Source organism: Vulpes lagopus, chromosome 4 (genome assembly GCF_018345385.1).
Source record: "Vulpes lagopus strain Blue_001 chromosome 4, ASM1834538v1, whole genome shotgun sequence".
NCBI lineage: Eukaryota > Metazoa > Chordata > Mammalia > Carnivora > Canidae > Vulpes > Vulpes lagopus.
In genome coordinates, this window is record NC_054827.1 from 50,864,962 (window position 1) to 50,884,430 (window position 19,469).

Here is a 19,469-nt window from a genome sequence, read left to right on the forward strand (position 1 = left end):
CCGCTGCTGCCTCGCTGGTGTCCTCCGGTGCAGTCCGGGCCGCGGGCACCCCCGCCCCTCCCCCCCCCCCTTCCCCGGCCCGCGCCCTGGCTCCGGGACAGCGGAGGGGCCCCGCATCGTCCCGGCATCAGCCCCGCGACCTCGCTCGCGCCCTGGGGGCTGGGAGGTGCCGCCGCAGGGAGCCGCGCCGCTCGCTCCGCAGCCCCTGGCGCCCCGCCCGGGGAGGGGGGGCCGGCGGGGGCCGAACCTGCCGCCGCCCCGCGCCTCCCTCGCGTGCCCCTCCCGCCCCGCCCGCGCCGGCTCCCGCGGAGGCTGCGGCTCGGCGGGCGGAGGCGCCGGGCTCCCGCGGCACAGAGCGCCCGGCGCGGCGGAGCGGGCCATGGAGCCGGCCCGGGAGGCCCCCGCGCGGACCCGGCCGCCGCCGCCCGCCGCCGCCCGCCCCGCGCCCGCCGCGCCCCGGCCGCGCTCGCCCGCGGAGGCGGAGGCGGAGGCGGAGGCCCGCGGCCCCGAGGCGCTGCTGCGGCGGTCGGGGTCGGGCTACGAGGGCAGCACCAGCTGGAAGGCGGCCCTGGAGGGTAAGCGCGCGGCGGCGGCGCGCGGCCCGAGGCGGTCGGGGTCACCTTGGCCGAGCTCCCGGAGGGCAGCGCTGCTCGCGGCGGGCGCGGGGACGGGGCTGGGGCCGGCGATGGGCGAGGAGAGGCGGCGGCTGAAATCTGCAGCAGCGCAAGCGGCTTGGGCAGAGCGACAGGAGGTGTAGAGCCCGGAGACGTGCGGGCGCCCGCGGGAAGGGGGTGGGGGCTGTAGGGCCGGTGGCCAAGGGGCACGGGGAGGGGGGGAGATGTGGAGACCGTGCCCGGCTCTTCCTTGCAAGGTCACGCGGGCCACCCACCCCTCCCAGGCAGGTGGGCTCGGGGAGGGACCCCTGCTAGCCAAGGGGGCAGTAACCCACTGAAAAATAGATCTCAGGTTCCCGAGTTCTGTGGGGAAACTTTGTGGCTCCAGGTGGTGGGTGGTGTGGGAGATGCTCCAGTTGGCAAGGGAGGGGGCTGGCCCTCTGGACTTCTGGGTGCTGCTGGCAGAACCTGGGGATCTGGGCAGCGGTATTAGCTAGGGAAGCCCAGAGCTGTGGTCACCCAACCCGTAGGGACCAAGTATTATTAGAGAAGGAAGGCTTTCTGGAGTGGGTGACCTCCTGGGTGTGGAGAAGGGCAGGGTGCACCAGGCTCAAGGAGCGTCACGTTCCGGGGCCAGGTGGCCAGAACTAGCCCGGCTCTTGTGGCAAACTGGACCCTGCAGTACCAGGCTGAGGGAAGGGATGGGAAGACAGGATCCTGGAGGGCCCAGACCGTGAGTGGCCACCCAGGCCTCGCCAGAGAGTTGGGACCTGGTTCTGCAGGAGCTGTTGAGAGGTTTTACATATAGAATGAGACGGTGGGTTTGCCCTGGGGAGAGTGGCCAGGTCAGTGAGGAGGGTAGAGTGGTGGTCGGCGGCGGGACCTGACCCGCACCTGCCTGGGCAGGTGCCTCGCCAAGGAGGGAAAGGTGAGGGCAGTAATGTTAGCATCTGACCTGGAGGCTAGTGAGGCAGGACGTGGACTGCTCTGGGGAGGGGAGGGGGCTCTGAAAACTCGGGAGGGAGGGTGGACTGATGCCTGGATGGGGATTTGGGACGAAGGAAGCAAAGGTGTTGGGTCACAGAGTAGAAGAGCCACTGCGGGCTGGGGAGAGCTGAGTTGAATAAAGGTGGACAAACCCCTCTCCCTGCCCGGCATTGTCAGATCTGCCTGTGATCCCTGCTTCCCTCCCGCCCAAGCTAGTTCTTGAAGTGGCTCCCGCCTTTTGCCTGTGTGTCTTCATTCAGACAGAAGCGGTCCTGCAGGAGCGGCCCTAACCTAACTCCAGCCCCCTGATGGTTAGGGCTGCCTCAGGGGTGATGTGGCCTCTTTCAATGCCTCTCCGGCTTGCTGGTTCCTATTTTACCTCCTGCCCCCAACTTTGACCCGTTCTGCTTCCTGCTCCCAACCTGGGCTGGGCCGACCACCTGCAGGAAGGCAGCCCAGTGGGACACTGGCCCTTCGGCCCCTGCAGAATCCAGCCGATCCGTACTCAGTGCCGACGTGTGGTCCCGCCTTGTCTTGCCTGTCCCGGTGTGGCTCTGCGTCTCATGCCACCTCTGTTTCTCCCCATGGTCCACTCGGAAGCAGCCCACCCTTAATGCCTGTGAGCCTCAGAGGCTCAGCAGCTGAGGCCTATGGACTGTTTTTTGTTTTGTTTTGTTTTGTTTTGTTTTTTTTTTTGTTTTGTTTTGTTTTGTTTTGTTTTGTTTTAAGTAGGCTCCACACCTAGCCCAGAGCCCAGCATGGGGCTCAAACTCACCACCCTGAGATCAAGACCTGAGCTGAGATCAAGAGTTGGTCACTCAACTGATTGACCACCCAGGCACTCCCCTATGAACCTTTTATACAGTAGTTTTAGTATCTGGGTCTGAGTCCAGGGGGTTTTCCTCCACCGATGCTCTGAGGGCCTACTGAGTGTTCCCTGGGCACCCCCATCTCCTGTCAGAGGAGGGGAGCACAGGGACTAGGGCTGGTCTCTCCAGGGTGTTGCTGTGCAGGCAGAATCACAGGACGGGCTGAGGCAGGTGGTGAGATTCAAGGAACACAAACTCTGGAGTCAGGTAAACCTAGGCCAGAGCCTTCCGCCACTATGGACTGGCGGGTTTTCAAACTTGAGTCTCACTTTCCTTACATATAAGCTAGATAATGATTTCCACCTCTCAGGGCCACCCAGATAAAGGTGTAGAGGGGTACGCTGTGCAGGTGACTCCTCTCCCTAGCTCTGCCCCTTGGCATCCTGCATCCCTGATTGGGGAGCTCAGCTGAAACCCTTTTTGACTGCTGGCCTGCCTACCTTGAGTCTGCTTCCCCTCCCCAACTGAAGTCCACATGACGAGCCCAGTTGCCTGACCCAAGACACTACCCATGATGGGATGATGGGTCGCCCAGGTCTGGGGACCAAGGGCCATGCAGCCCTTAGCAGCCTAGTACCTGTCTTGAGACAAGTGGGAGACTTTTTGACTGGATCATGCTAAACACTCAGGGGGGCCTATGCTCCTTTATTACCACGTGCCAGACGTTTCTGAAGCGCCTGCCATGTGCTGGACCCCATGCCGGGGGCTTTCACAGTACTGTCCCACTTACTCCTTGCACATACCCTCCAGGGACCGGTGAACACTATATCTGTTTTACAGATGGGGGACCAGACTCAGAAGGGCTAAGTGTCTTGCCCAGGGACACACGCTGCTTGCCAACGCATGTTTGCCACAAGGACCCTCTGACGTGAGAGTTCTTGTGTCGTCGGGCATGGACCAAGGACGTTGGGCTTCATGAAGCTCATTGGTCCGAACTGAATTGTATTTGTGATGCGTGTACCTCTCCTGCCCATGCTCCTCAGACAACCCTGCCGCCTCCGGCATGGACATTTTTTTCCTTCTCACGGCTTAAGTGAAATGGAGAATTTCTTAAATGTAAATCAGGATTAGAGCTTAGGACTTCGCGACTTTCCTCCGATGAACAATTAACTTTATAAATAGAAAGCCAAACAGAAGTTCTCCTGATCAAGCCTTCTTCTCTTCCTGTGGCTATTACCTTTTCCTTCTACCCTTCCCCCACCCCCTAGCCTTGCGGGAGGGGCTGGGGAAGGTGACCCAGAGCTTCAGCCTGGGTTCTAGAAAGACTGGGGGTGATTGGAGACGGGGATATTTCTGGCATCGGGGGTGGGGATGGGGAAGAGTGGCCTGGGGGTACAGCGGGGGACAGAGTGATTCTGCATATCACCAGGCTATAGATTTTTCAGAGCTCACCGATTCTGAATTTTTAATGTTGAAAGTTTCTTGATTAGGCACCAGCCCACAACTTCCTGATCAAAACCACACACATGCATTTAGCAAAGCCTTTTAAAATTTAAAAATTACCAAACTCTACATTTGATAGTTTCAAAGAGTCAAGACTATGCTCACCAGACTCTGGCCCTGACAACTCAGAGAGATCAGTGGTGAGTCTCTTCTGGGTTCTGGGTGTGAGGCCAATGAGACATCTGTCCGAGTTGGGAGACAGATTTTCAGCTGTCCCTTCCGGCATGAGGCTCAGTCATACACATTTATAAACACAAATAACTGTACTTGCAAAGTCCATCTATTATGGACCATTGCATAGAAGGAATGATTGTAGAGTTAGACAATTTTTTTTCTAAGATTTTATTTATTTAGTTGACACAGAGAGAGTGAGAGTAAGCAAGCACATGGGAAGCAGTGGAGGGAGAGGGAGAAGCAGGCTCTTCACTGAGCAGGGAGCCCGACGCAGGGCTCCATCCCAGGACCCCGGGATCATGACCTGAGCCGAGGGCAGACGCTTAACCGACTGAGGCACCCAGGGGCCCCGAGTTAGACATTTCTTATGGCTTGAATTGTATCTCCCCCTGCGCCCCCCCAAAGAAATGTGTTGAAGCCCTAACCACCAGCTCCTCAGGATGGGATCTTATTTACAAATGTGGTCATTGCAAGTGTGATGAGTTAAGATAGGCACATCCTGGAGCGGGTGGGCTCCTAATCCAAGGTGACTGGTGTCCTCACAAGACAATGGTCACATAAAGTCAGAGCCACAGGAAGAAGGTCATGTGAGTAGAAGGCAGAGCCTGGAATGAGAGGACTGCAAGCCGGAGGAGGAAGGTCGCCAGCAAACCCTCAGAAGCCAGGAAGAAGCGAGCAAGGACTCCCCCAGATTTCAGGGGGAGTGCGGCCCCCTTGGCACCTTGACCGTGGACTTCTGGCCTCCAGAACTGTGAGACAATAAACTTGCGGTGTTTGAAGCCATCTTGTGTGTGGGGCTTTGTTACCGCCACCCTAGGAAACAACACAACATTGATTTGGATCATCAGGCCCCATAGCCGGCTCCCGTGGGTGCAGCTGGAACAAGGAAGCAGGACTCCCTGGAGCGTCCTTTTGCTGCCCACAGTGCCGTGTCCAGAGCAGTCGTCCCCGTGCAAGAATGAAGGGGTCCCGGGTTCTGGTGATATTGGAGAAACATGCGCGGGTGCCCCACCCCCAGAGAGCAGGTGTGTATCTGTGTGGCCTTTCCCACCAACTCATCCGGGTTTAAGGCTAAGGACATTGTCATTCAGTGTAGCCAAATCCCCCTCAGGATTTTGAGTGCCAGTGGGTGCTCTGTTAACATGCAAGGCAAGGCTACTCTAGGGAATCCAAAGGGGAGGAAAGCATAGCCCTTTCCCTAAAGGAGCCTGTGGCTCATCATCATCATCATCATCATCATCCTGATGGCAATTGCTAACATTGAATCAGAGCTTGCTATGCTGGACACCGTGCTAAGCACTGAACATTAGCTTCTTGTAAAAAATTTAAGAGGCAGATACTACTACTCTTTCATTTTAAAGATGAAGAAAATGAAATAAAATAGAAGTGAAGTAACTCTGCCATGAAAAGTGGCATCTAGAAAGAGATGGAGCTGGAATTTGGACCTGTGCATCTTCCATGCACAGACTTACAGTGCCAGTGTGTGCAGGCCTGGAAGGGGGCGGAGAGAGGAGAGAGGAAGGATCCGTACACACACTCATGAGACAGCTCAGGGGGGATCAGCCCTGCGACAAGCTGTCATTGAGGACAACCAAGCAGTGGGTGAGGGCAGGCATGAGTCTCTGCTCTTACCGTGTCTGCAGCCACCTGTTCCTGGACTCCTGGTCACTTGCCAGCACAGACCTTGCTCGTAGGAAGGATTTCAAAATGTTGCCTGCCCTTGCAGGTAAAGATGGCAGACTGAATGCATGCAGTTTTCCTCTTTCCTTCCAGAAGCCCATGAAAACAACAGTAAAGGGATTTTTTAAAAGGCCATAAGGACAAGGAGAATGAGAGAGAAGACAATAACAATACAGTTGGGAGCTAGGGATCAATGATGAGTGGCAACTGATCCTAGAGGCCTGCAGGGAGCAGAGAAGCAGCCTGAGTCACATGCAGGACCCCCAAAGTATGGAGAGGGGGGCACCAGTCATAATGGCACTGAGTGAAGACAGAGCTCAAACAGGAGGGCTGGTTGAACATTTTAGAAAGGATTTAGTTGCCCAGGTCCTCTTCCCTGCCCTGGCAGGAGCCTGAGGCTAAATCTGAGAGAGGGCTGAGAGGGCAGTACATTTGGGAGCAAGCAATTAGTGGGACATTTACATAATGAATGCTTAGGATGGCTTCCCAGCCTCTCCTCCTGGTCAAGCCTACACCCTTCAGGAGGGAACAGAAGAGCCTTCTACAGGAACTGGCCCGCCCTAGGGGAAAAACCCGGGGAAGTTAGCATTCAGAGCACCCCGAGGACCACCCCAGCCTGGTCACTCTGCTGGGACCCCACAGCTGATAAGTCCCTCCTTGGGCTCAGAGGCTCCAATGGACTCTTTCTTCTTGCTTTAATCAGAAACAAATAACCAAGGATCTCCAGATATCTGAGGAAATTCTATGACATGGAAACTAGAGACCAAATGATCAGAAAAGAAAAAAAGCAATTTGGGGGAAACATAGACTATAGAGGGAGAAATAAACTTTCTATCCACCTCTCCTTTCTTCCCCCGCCCCCTCCAAAAAACTATCAGTCATATCCTCAAAGAGAGCAGAGAAAATATGGCATCATTTTTAAAAAAATATTTATTTATGTATTTTAGGTAGGGACGGGGCAGGGAGAGTCCCAAGCAGACTCCGTGTGGAGCACAAATGCGGACCCTGGAGGCCAGGCTGAGATCAAGACTCAAGCCAAAACCAAGAGTCAGACACTCAACTGACTGTACCACCAAGGCAACTCCCATATGGCATCATTACAAACAGGATGCTCTGAGAGGGGATCTTCAGAGAACAGTGGCAAACCACAACAAAACAAAACAAAAAACCCTGGAAATTAAACATAATTGCAGAAATGGAAAATTCAGGAGAGAGTAGGAAGATAAAGCTGAGAAAAACTTTCCAGGAATAGAGCAAAAAGGCAAAAAAGGTAATGGGAAAGAAAGAAAAAAGGAAAGAAACTCAGAGGACCAATTCAAGTGATTCAACATCTGAAGAATATGACCTCCAGAAAGCAGACAGAGAAAGTGGGTGAGAGGAAACCACTGATGATATAATTAAAGAAAATTTCCTGGAACTGAAGGACATGAACTTTCAGATTGAATGGGCCCACTGATTGCCTATTCTAGTGGGTGAAAATGGACTCAAACTAAGCATGGCATGTGTGATGAAATTTTTTAAAAATTTTAATTTATTTACTTGTTTGTTTTTTATTTATTCATGAGAGACACAGAGAGAGAGGCAGAGACACAGGCAGAGGGAGAAGCAGGCTCCCTGCAGGGAGCCCGATGTGGGACTGGATCCCATGACCCTGGGATCCCGACCTGAGCCAAGGGCAGATGCTCAGCCACTGAGCCACCCAGGTGCTCCGAATTTTTATTGTTAAATTCTTTTTATTTTTTTCTTTATTCATTTGACAGAGAGAGAGTGAGAGAGAGTGAGCAAGCACAAGCAGGGGAGTGGCAGGCAGGGGAGAGGGAGAAGCAGGCTCCTTGAGCAGGGAGCCTGACAAGGACTCTGATACCAGGACCCTGGAATCATGACCTGAGGCGAAGGCAGATGCTTAACTGACTGAGCCACCCAGGTGCCCCACGCATGATGAAATTTTAGAAGATTATGTGATAAAGAAAAGATCCTAAAAGCTTCCCAGGGCATGGGGAGTGGGGGCAGAAGCAATTGATATTAAAACGATCATGGATGAGAATGGCTCTGGAGCCATTTTTCAAGAGCAACACTGGAGCTAGAAGACAAGTCATGCCTTCAATATTCTGAAGGAGAATTCTTTCCAACCTATAGTCTTCAGGGCTCTGGGTTCACAACTCTAGAGGCAGGACATGGTGAAAGTTTGCTGCTGGGGGATGTGCAGTGGTCCTGCTCTGCCCTATCTCAGGCACCTGTTGGAAGATGTGCTCCACCAAAGCAAGGGAGTCAACCAAGAAAAAAGATATTGTAGGACAGAAGGTGCGGGAGAGGCCGCACACGAGGGAGGCAGAGAGGTCCTCAGGCTGCTGGCCAGGGGAGCTTCCAGGGTGGCAGGTGGGCTTAGAAGGCAAAATCAGGGGTGCCTGGGTGGCTGAGCTGGTTAAGCAGCTGCCTTTGGCTCAGGTCATAATCCCAGGGTCCTGGGATAGCCCCACCTCAGGCTCCCTACTCAGCGGGGAGTCTGCTGTGCCCTCTGCCCCACCCCACTTGTGCTCTTGTGCTGTCTCTCTCAAATAAATAAATAACATCTTTTTAAAAAATTTTAAAAAGAAGGTAAAATCAGATTGGAACAGCTCAGAAGGTTCTGAGGGACACTACTTCAAGAGCATTATTAGGGACTGGGTGTTTGTCAATCAACAGATGAATGGCTAATCAACAACAAATATATACATATACAACAAATATATATATATGTGTATATATATATTCATACAATGGAATACTATTCAGCCATAAAAAGGAATGCCATTCTGACACATCGTACAACATGGATGAACCTTGAAAACACTAACTTAAGTGAAATAAGTCAGACACAAAAGGACAGATAATGTATGATTCCCCTTCTATGAAATCTCTAGAATAGGCATATTCATAGAGACAGGAAGTAGATTAGAGGTCACCAGGGGCTGTGGGAGGTGGGAACTGGGAGTGGATGCTTTAATAGTACCGAGTTTCTGTTTGGGGGGTGAAAAAGTTTTGCAAATAGACAGTGGGGATAGTTGCACAACAGCATGAATGTAATTGATGCCACTGTGCACTTAAAAATGGTTAAAATGGCAACTTTTATGTTCTATTTTATGACAGTAAGAGAAACTTAAATAGAGTCTGTGTCTAAAGTGGAAAAGGGTTCTTCCATTAAAAATAAAATAAAAGGGGATCCCTGGGTGGCGCAGCGGTTTGGTGCCTGCCTTTGGCCCAGGGCGCGATCCTGGAGACCCGGGATCGAATCCCACATCAGGCTCCCAGTGCATGGAGCCTGCTTCTCCCTCCGCCTGTGTCTCTGCCTCTCTCTCTCTGTGACTATCATAAATAAATAAAAAAAAAAAATTTAAAATAAAATAAAATAAAATAAAAATTTTCAGTGATGCCAAAAAAATTAATAAAAATCAGAAGGCGGGGGAAGGCAGCGGGTCAGGGGAGGTTTGGTGAAGAGGGTGGACGGTGTGAAGCTGGGCAGGATTCCAGAGGTAGCAGCGGTGGAGAAGAGCTCTGGGGGGAAGGACCCAACCCCAGGGCTGTGAGCACGGGCTGGGTTCTTTCAAGGAGTCCACGTGGCTGACCCTGGGGAGGAGGTAGGGAAGCAGCAGGAGAGGAGGACTGAAAGCTCTGACCGCTGCGGGAGGGGCAAGGGCAGAGCCTTGGAGGGAGGGGTTCGGGGCAGCAGTGTCACAGATCCGGAAACGGGCTCTGGAACAGAGGCTCTCAGGCTTCAGCGCGCATCAGGTTCCTGCCGAGGGCTTGGAAAAACTCAGGTTGCCGGGTCCAGGCCAGGGTTATCCCAGGATCAGGACTCGGGGCTGGCGGTGGGGCTTGGCAGCGGGGTGGATGGCTGGGTACTGACCCGCTTTCTTCTCTCCTCAGACACCACCACACGTCTCCTGCTGGGGGCCATCGCGGTCCTTCTGTTCGCCATCCTGGTGGTGATGAGCATCCTGGGTGAGCATGGATGTCAGACATTTAGGGGAGTCAGTGTGTACACACCTTGTCAGTATCACGTCTAATTAGGTAAAGAAAGGTTCCAGATGCACCACGTATTCTGTGGGGCACGAAGCTTAGGAAACACACTGCTGCTGTTTCTAGGTGAGAGTTTAGCCTAAAATAATATATGCACACGTTGACTCCACACGTCCCCTTTACGGAGCCACACGGGGAGGTAGTGAGGAGACTCCGGTACTATTCCGTACATGCCACGAGGATGCAGAGCCAGCTTGAGGTGAGTTAGACACTGCTTCTTGGAGGAGAGGGTTTTGGGATGAGAGCCTTTACAGATCACATTCATTCATTTAACACACATTTAGGGAGCACTGCTGTGTGTTAGGCCCCCTAAATGCTGAGGATTAAAAAAAAAAAAGGATGAGTTATGACATCATCTCCTCTGTCCAGTTACGGAGGCATCACTGCCCCGGTGGTGGGGGTGGGGGCTTCTTATGTGGGATGAAAGGGAGAAAGGAATAAAAGGGAGGAAGTCCTCTAAGAACAGGCAAGGCTGTATGACCAGGAGATTGGGCTGCTTTCAACGGATTCAAGTCAAAGTGTGTTGTGGGCTCTGATGGGTTTGCAAAGTGATTTCAGTGCCTCTGTCTTTAATCTTTGAGGAGCACCATAAGACCAGAGGCAGGCGCCTGCAAAGGGGAGGAAGGTCCATTGACAGCATTAGCTCCCATGAAATCCTCACCTTTGGACGTGCATGATAATCAGGGGCTTTGTGGGTGTTTGGAAAAGAATATGGTGACCATTGGTGCCAGCTTAGATTCACCTAGAATAATTACTACAAACTAAGTTGGTTTCCTTTTGTCCTCGTGCTAGCTTGGGAAGGTCAGAGCCATGCGAAGACATAGTGTGTTGTGATTGTAGTAAAGGACAATAGAGTCTCTTTGGAGGTCCTTGTGGAAAGTAGTTGAAATGTGGCCACACCATGCTCAATACTTCCCAAGTGGTCCTGCGGCTCACTGAGCAGATATGCCAGAGTGTCGATGAGTTAATTGGTGTCGAGTGGCCCTAGATCCCTAGAGGCTGGAGTACTGTGGGCCTGTCCTTGGCTCTGTCTTTGTCTATATTTTAATCAATCACTTGCATGAAAACAAAAAGATGCGTATGGAATTTGTAGGTGATACGAAGATGCTCAGGATGACAGATGAAGGATGTTTAATATGACAGGGTGGAAAAAATCAAGATCAAAATTAATCTTTCAAAACTCAGATGAGCCAGTGTGAATGAGATAAAGGTGGAAGAAATAAGAATAAAATCTTCAAAAGGATTGAAAAAGTGATTTCTACATGTTCTGGATGTGGGGGGAGACCTGGCTTGGAAATAGATCACATGGAAACAATCGAAGAGTATTTTCTGCCCACCCAGAAAAGCACGCATGCACATACCCACTGTTTCTTTTCATGGACATGGTCTGTAGCCTGGAAGGAGCCCATAGCAACTGGAAGGAGTGTGGCAATCACTGTTGTTGGGGGTAAGACCACATCTGGTGTGTTCCGGTCTGTTCTGGTGGCAGCATTTTGGTGACAATGTGGACACACCGCAGTGAGCCAGGCAGGATGGAGAAGGGTGTGGACAGCATCCTCTCCAAGAAGCTGTGGAAGAGATGGTGCCCACTGAAACCTGGATGTGAGAAGGCTGGCATCCTTCTTCGAATAGGCGGTAGAAGGTGAACTGGGCTTGCTCTGAGTCACTCCAAGGCCAGATCCTAGACCTGTAGGGCCAGGCAGGTTGGGACTCAGCTGAAAATGAACTTGACAGCAGTTCAGCAGTGGAACAGGTTGAGCTGTTACTAATGAGGGCATGGCCAATGAGATCAGGCCCACCAAGCCTGCAGATGGTTCCCACCCTGGTTGGAAAGCATGGACGTGTGGTCTCCAGGTCCTGATTTCTAGATCTGTGTTTCTGCACTTCCATGCCTTGGGGAGTTTGGGGAGAGAGAGGAGATCTTAACCCAGGGGCTAATCTGCTGTCACTTCCCCTGGGGGTGATACTGCCTCCAAACCAGCCTCTAAATTTCCCTTCCTTGTTTATTTTTTAAAAGACTTTTTCAAGACGGGGTTGGGGGGGTGGGGGGGTGGGTGGGCAGGGAGAGCGCACAAACAGGGAGGAGGATCAGAGGGAGAGGGAGAAGCAGACTCCCCACTGAGCCGGGAGCCTGATGAGGAACTCAATCCCAGGCCGCTGAGATCATGACCTGAGCCTGAAGGCAGACCATAACCCGCTGAGCCACCCAGGTGCCCTTTCCTTCCTTATGTATTTGGTCACCAACCTCTTACCTGCCAGGCACTTTGAGAGGTGCTCATCTGGGAAGACAGCCACCTGGGTCATCACTGGAGGGCACCAAAGTCAGGCAGGTGGAGGGAGCTTTGGGTCGCTGAGCGGGATTCTTCAGGCCCGGGCAGGGGCCAGGTGTGCTGTGGACACTGAGTCCCCTCCATCTCCCCTGCAGCTTCCAAGGGCTGTATCAAGTGTGAAGCGCCCTGCCCGGAGGACTGGCTGCTCTATGGAAGGAAATGCTACTTCTTTTCTGAGGAGCCAAGAGACTGGAACACAGGCAGGCAGTACTGCCATACTCATGAGGCCGCGCTGGCTGTGATTCAGAGCCAGAAGGAGCTGGTGAGCGCTGGGCCGGGGGTGTCCTTCGGGGAGAACCCCGCTGCTGGGATCTGGCATCCCCTGTGACATGTTTCCAGAGCACGTGTGCCTGGGGTGTGCTGGTGGGCCCTGTAGGGTCCAAGCACATTTCCGAGGGGCTCCTGTTCCACTGCTGTTGTGAAAGCCAGTGATCTCAATCCAAGGCTGGTTTGCTGAGCTCAACTCAGCATCATAAAGTGTGAGGATTATAAATCATAAATGGGCTCGTGAATAAAGAACACACTGGCACCTTCTACTGGTCCAAATCAGGACATGAGCACCCACTGAACACCCGAAACAGTTTTATCAGTAGAAATGGGAAAGACACACAGTGAATGACTGTTGCTCACTTTGGATTCTGAGCGTAACAGTGGCGATCCGAAATAGCAGGTAATCTCACAGTCACTTCCGTTTGTCTCTGATAAACAGTATAATGTCTCCCTGCTGCAGAGAGAGGCCCAGCAGTATGTGCGTAGGAGGACAACCAAATTGAACGTTGTGCTTTGTCCCAGATAATCCATCAAATGGGCAATTCCAGGCTTCCTGCAAATCAGGAATGCTGACTGGCAGGCTGGACCGCTGAGCTAGGAGGACAAATCTTGTTCCAGGTGCCCTGCTCTGGTGGGCATGCTCCCAGGGCCCACGGCCTAACAGCTGCGGAGAGGGAGGTCAGTGTGAGTGCAGGGCCCTCTCTGACCCCAGCTCCTTACTTTCAGGGTGCAGTGAGGGATTCCCTTTTCAGTGTCTGTGTATCTGGGAGCCCGTCTTCTGATCTGAAGTTAGTCCTGGGATATATGAAAAGTTGGGAGACTGCAGAAAACTCGGGCTTTTCTCTTTCCTTGGTACAGGAGTTTATGTTCAAGTTCACACGGAGGGAGCCCTGGATTGGTCTGCGCAGAGTCGGGGATGAATTCCACTGGGTCAACGGGGACCCGTTCGACCCAGACACGTGAGCTGAGGCTTCATCTTCTGGCCACTAAGACTGGGAAGGGCCTAGCTCCCCAGACAGCACCTCCCTAGGGAGAGAGAACCAGTCGGTTCTGTGCTCGCTAGAGCTAGTGACCTCAGGGCTCAGCAGCATGTGGCCGAGATCATGATAATGAAGATGGCTTTACTTCTCGCTCTCTATCCCCTAATGCCCAGCCTGGTTCGGCAGCTCTCCTGTATGTGGTCATCAGAGCTTCCTGCTGATGGGGCCCAGGTTCCTGCCATCTTGTGGCTCCCCACCCATGTAGATGCTCATCTGCATGGCTCAGTGTGGCTCAGAGGAAGGGGAAGACATGCCCTAGATGTCCCTCTTCTGTGTTGGCCAGAACGTAGCCACATGACCATAGCTGCCTTCAAGGGAGGGGGGATGGGGCCTCTATTCTGGGCAGCTGTGTGTTGCCTAAACATCTTTCCTATGGAAGAAAGGGGCTCAGGCCCCTGGGCACTGTGAGTCCTCTCTTAGAGAAAACACCGCTGGAGTATGCTGGTAGTGTGTGCAGTGCTCACACGACATGAGAGTGTGATGAGGTGGCAGGTGTGTGATATCAGGGACTGGTTTGCAGGGGCGCTGGGGGCAGTGGTCATGGGTGGTGGGGGTGGGAGTGTCTGGCTGAGGCAGTGGAGGTAGTGATAGTGTGTGTGTGTGTGGGGGGGGTGATCCAGGCTTAGGGGAACACAGAGGAGGGCATATAGGGGAATAAGAACCCAAATTCCTAGTCCAGACCCTAATAGGCCCTGAGGAGCCTGGTGGGGGCACATCTGCTCACATGATGATGATGATGGAGGAGGGTCCACAAGGTATAAGAAGTGGGAGGGCACCCAAGAACCCCTGACCCTCCACCATGGCTGGAAGCTGGTGATCAGCTACCTTCCCATTTGAGGCTGGCTCAGGGCTATATTAGTCCCTGTGACTCCGGGGGGTGAGCATCCAGTCAGCCTCTTCCCTCCTTTGCCCCGGCTCCTGTGCCCTTCATTTTGCACCTCTCTTTGTCTTCATTTTCTCTTCCTTTTCTTCTCTTTCCTTTTCCTGCCTTCATCCCAGATCTATCCTTAGAGCTGCTGAGATGTCTTGCACTTTCTGCCCCTTTCTCTTCCCTTCTGATAGCTTCCTGCTCCCAGAACCTGGGAGAACCCTGGAGGCTGGGGTTCCCAACATGCTGACCATCGGCCAACCAAAGGGCCTTTGGGCTGTGTCTCCCTGGCTCTGAGGTGGTCCTGCCCGGCACTCCCTCTTGAGGTCCTTCTGGTGCCCTTTCTTGTGAGACCCCAGCTCCAGCCTCGGCAGGGGCCTCATATCAGGCTGACCAAGTGAGATTAAGAAGAAATCTTGAAATTCCATGGAATGATTTTAGCTAGAAAGGACCCTCATCCCCTACATCTACCGAAGATGGCAGTGAGTTCGTGGGCAACACAGCATGGGTAGCAAAGGCTGGGGTTAATCAGGTCCACCCCTGTGATGTAGTTTCATTCAGCTCATCTCTGCTGAGCAATTCCTATGCTAGATGCTCTGTGCTGTAGGGGAGCCAAGACAAGAGAGGCCTGGAGCCCACTGCTCAGGAGTGACCGCCCAGGGGACTGGTGGGGACAGACAGACACAGGCTTCCATGAAGCTGTGACGAGTGGTGCCCCCTGGCTCAGGCAGGTGCTGCGGGGCAGAAGGGTGGGCAGAGGGTGGTCCTGAACACGATACTGGCTCATGGCACAAGAGAGTTGACTCTGGAAGGATGGAAAAGTGCAGGGTGTGTTCAGGAGATGTCTGTGGGCATCCCCAGGGTGGGTGGCTGGAACCATGGTGACCATAGTACATAGACAATGGGGAGGGCCCACACTAGAAAGTTCTATAAGGGGCTAAAAGTACTGGAAGGTGGCTCCAGAGGGAGGGACAGGTCAGGGCAGTCCAGTGATGGACTATGTATGACAGGTTGTAAGTGCCTGCTCTCTTGTCTTCTGGCCACAGGTTCCCCATCTCAGGCCTGGGAGAGTGTGTCTTCGTGGAGCCCACCAGGCTGGTGTCAACGGAGTGTCTGATGACCCGGCCCTGGGTGTGCAGCAAGATGGCCTACACATGACGTGGGTCAGGCCAGCAGTGGCCCTCCAGTCAGGCTCTGAGACCTGCCTGCCCTAGGTTCCTCTCCCAGGCGAAGCAGTGAGGAAGGGGGGCCTCTGCCTCGGCCTCTGCTCCAGGCCACACAGCCCTGGTTCCTGGTCTCCTCGGCCCCAGGCAGGTCCTGTGGCTTAGCAGTCAAATCCCACATGCTCAGTAGCGTAGGCATCTCCCAAACACACACATGCACGCATGCACAGGCATGCACACAGTCTCTTCTGGAGTTCAGAGTCCAGCCTTAGTCACCCCAAGTCCCTTCCTGGTCCCACGCTGTAATATTTCTTCCCCATGTATCCCTGGTGCTTGGAGGAAGGATGGGCACTGACACAGATTGCATTACTGTCTGCACAATCATTTCTCTTCTGGGTGCTGGGGAGGCAGGGAGGGTGGGCTGCCCCACATGGGGCCCCCTACAGCCACCCTCTTGGCCTTGCCCAGGGTTCTCAGGCAGGCCCCTGCTGTGTCTGTGGTGCTGTTGTGTTGGTCACTGATGGAATAAAGAGATGACTGGCATCTAGAAAAACCTGCTGCCATTTGTTCTGGGGTTATGGCTTGGGGGAGGGACAGAGGGCCACATCTCTGGGTGCCTGTCTGGGAGGAGCCACCACCAAGGTGGCACTGAGGACAAAAACACGTTCTGTGGCCTCAGGGCACCATTTAATTCTACTGGGCTACTGAGTTATTCTTAGATGTCTGATGGTGTGCTCCATCTGGTTCCTTCATTACTATTCAACTCAATATGACAAACGTTTATTCACATCACACCTACCACGTACCAGACACCATGCCAGGCATGGGGATCAACAGTTTTATCCCCCAGGGAGCACACAGGGAGCAGAGGCAACAACTTAGGAAGTGCCAGAATGTTCTGGAACACAGTTGAGGGATGATTTCGTCTGCCTTAGGGGAGAAGGCAGTGCAGTGAGCGGGAGGATTAGCCCAGCAGAAAAGCTGATGTTCATGGTGAGTGGGATAAGAGTGCATGCAGGTCCTATGGCCTTTTCTTCCTTGGTCGGCCTAGGGAGGAGTTGGGTGTCTGGCCGCTTCCTGGGCCTGTGGAGGCTCCAAGTGCTGCCCCCCAGCACAATACACCTGGAGCCCCAGAACTCGCCCCGGTGGGGCTCGGGCCTCCCCAGCCTCCTCTCTGCAGCTGGCTCTGGCTGAGATGCGGGCAGCCTGCCTGTGAGCAGGGTGTAGGGGAATCTGGGTCATGGCCCATTTTCAGAAAGTAGATCAGAGGGAAACCAGGTCCTGCTTTGCTCTGCTCAGTCCTTTTACTGTTGGTTTGTGGACAAAACTGTCAGCTGGGTTTTGCTGAAGTTTCCACATGCTTCCCAAATATCCAGTAAAATACAGGCAATTTTGTGATTTCCTATTTTGTCTTTGGTGGGAAGCCAGTGAGGAACCAGAGAGACCAATAAAGAGGTGATAGTCATTCAGTGCTGCGGTGGCGCTGGTGGGGGTGACAGGAAGCTCGGCACCTTCCTAGTGCGGGTGGGGGCGCTGGTGGAGCCGCTGAGGACTGAGGTAGCAGGCGGTCGGCTGCACAAATACTACTTGGGGGATGGGGGGAAGGACCAAGGTGTCTCCTTCCCACCTATTACGTCGGGCACAGGCCCGTGGTCCTCACCAGGATCTCCCCATCAAGGACGGTGAGGCTCAAAAGCCTCGCATGTGGTACCCACAGAAATGTCCGAGGCAAGAAGTGCTGCCGCAGGCAGTGAAACTGTGCCTGGCAGGTCCCGAGGCCCGGGGGAGAGTAGCACCCGGCCAGGGGCTTCTGAGCGGTGAGCTGTGCTCCAGTCCTGCCAGGTGGTTCAGATGGGGAGAACGGGCAAGGAGGGGGCAGGAAGGCAGCAGCGTGACAAGGCAAGGGACGATGGACCCATGCATTCGGATCTCACCTCTTACTCAGGTATCCAAAGCCTGCCACCTGCGGCTTCCAGGTGCACACTGGCCAATAAGCTCTCCTGACCTTGGGTTCCTCCGGGGAACACACCACAAGGCTAAATCAGTTTAGCAGCTAAAGGAACCCTGACTCGGGGTCGCCGATGCTTTTCGGTTTTCCTACCTGGTTCATACCAAGGAGGGACCATACCAAGCACAGGATAGGAACGAGACACTGGCCGCCAGACTTCAGAAATGTAGGCGATTCTTCCCCAGGTGAGAACTGGCTAGGAGCCTCGTGCTCCCACGTGGGCTGAGCCCGGCCGGCCAGCTGCAGTGCCCATGGCAGCCGCCCCGAGGGTAGGCACCCCGCCCCACTGCTCGGCACTGCAGCGCGCCTCTCCCTCCACCTGGAGGGCCCAAGGGAGCACCCTTCCCGGGGCCCCACTCCTTAGTCCCGTCGGAAGACTTTGCCCTGCCGAGGCGTCCCCCCTGGCGTTGAGTGTGCTTACCTTGGGAGCCCGGGCTGCTGCTCCCTGGGTGGATTGGAACCCAGATCCCAGATACCAGGCCCATCCTCAGTGAACCGCTGGAACGGGCAGGGCTCCGGTAGAAGGCTAAGCACGCACCCCAGGGCCTACTCAGATGGTCTCTGTGCAGGTGGAGGACGATAGGGAGGACTGTGTAGGCCTGCGGTGCTCTGCTGCCAGGTCAGCCGGTGTCTGCTTAGTCTCCCTCCTTCCTGCAAGGTCAGCATTGCCTGCCCACGCTTACAGGTGAGGAACAGATTCAGGGAGGTTAAGGGACTGGCTGCATATCACATAGCTAGCAGGTGGCGGAGGCGGGATTTGCACCCGCACCCACCGCACAGGGCCCTTGGGAAGCCACTTATGTGGCAACATGTCCCTTGCCTAGCCAGCTCTGAGGAGGGATGGTTGGGAGGGTGCATGTATGTATGTGCAGGTGTGGGGCCACCCTGGGAAAACAAGTTAGATGCCCCCAGGCAATTCTTTTTCTGGACACTTTTGTCTCCAGATGATTTTCATATGGATCACCCACCAAAAGTGGGGGTAATGCATATAATGCCTTCTATCCTTTTCTTCCCTCAAGGTCTGCCTAGAGCCTCCCTCCCACCTTCCAGGACAGCAGGGTCTCTTGGGGACCACTTCCTCCCCCCCCAAACTTCCCACACTTTGAGCCTCTCATGTGGCTGGAGTCTCCCACCTTGTCATCTGTGACTGCTCTCTTCACTTCATCTGACCACTCCATCACCCAGTTACAAACCCCCGGATGGTAGGGATTGTGTTGTGGGTCTCTTTGTAGCACACATAGCTCAAAAGATGGTTCCCATGACAGTTGGATTGCCCACAGCGCTGTGAACTGTGTGCCCCAGCGGGAGATAGCAGAGGCTGCTATGGTCAGCTTTGTCTTTCAGGTTCTGGTGGCCATGGCATGGTTTTAGAGGCACAGCAAAGATGAATCTTTCATGTGTTTTGCTTCAATTAAATGAGCTCACTCACATTCCTTAAGTGTGCACATACCAGGTGGGCTGAGTGGCGGTGGCCCAGAGATATAGCAGGAGAGAGCTGCCTCAGCCCCGGAATGTCCTCTGCATCCTGCCCAGAGCCCTACTAATGAGGATGTGGTTGTGAATGGAAACCAGGCATCGCTGACTGGGCTTGGCTGCTGACGGCTCTGGTGTTCACCATGATAACCGTGCTAACGTCACCGTGTCATTCTGTAGAAGGAGACCTGGTTTTCCAGAAAGGCCTGCTGAATGCTTACACGAGGAGGGGGTGGAGGTGGGTGCGGCACCTGCCTCCTTTCTCTTCTTGGTCTGCAAACAGCTCCAGGTTGTAAGTATGGGACTCAAACTGGGGGCATCTGGAAAGCCTCCTGCAATCTCCATCAGAGATCCCTGCTCTCTGTCAGGGCACTCCGGAGTGGAGACAGATGAGGTGTGGCTCCAAAGACCTGCTGGAGAGTAGTCTGGGGCTAGCTCTGGTGACAAGCAGCCACGGAGCTCAGGCCACTGTGCTAAACCTCTCCAACCCCAGG

General features: G+C 54.1%; 1 protein-coding gene across 1 annotated transcript; it reads left to right on the top strand.

Moving 5' to 3' along the window:
• Positions 1 to 379: 379 nt before the first annotated feature.
• CLEC2L (C-type lectin domain family 2 member L) lies at positions 380 to 16,047 on the top strand. The gene is made up of 5 exons (XM_041751361.1): positions 380 to 575; positions 9,671 to 9,745; positions 12,249 to 12,415; positions 13,282 to 13,382; positions 15,378 to 16,047. Exons 1-5 carry the CDS (start codon positions 380 to 382, stop codon positions 15,487 to 15,489), a joined length of 651 nt encoding a protein of 216 aa, XP_041607295.1. The 3' UTR covers positions 15,490 to 16,047.
• The last annotated feature ends 3,422 nt before the right edge of the window (positions 16,048 to 19,469 follow it).

What these genes read in the sequence shown, in the direction of transcription:
- CLEC2L (XM_041751361.1), top strand. Translation starts at nt 380, where the DNA reads ATGGAGCCGGCCCGGGAGGCCCCCGCGCGGACCCGGCCGCCGCCGCCC. An exon ending in GGTGGTGATGAGCATCCTGG is followed by an intron (nt 9,746 to 12,248) that starts GTGAGCATGGAT and finishes TCTCCCCTGCAG; the next exon opens with CTTCCAAGGGCTGTATCAAG. An exon ending in GACCCGTTCGACCCAGACAC is followed by an intron (nt 13,383 to 15,377) that starts GTGAGCTGAGGC and finishes TTCTGGCCACAG; the next exon opens with GTTCCCCATCTCAGGCCTGG.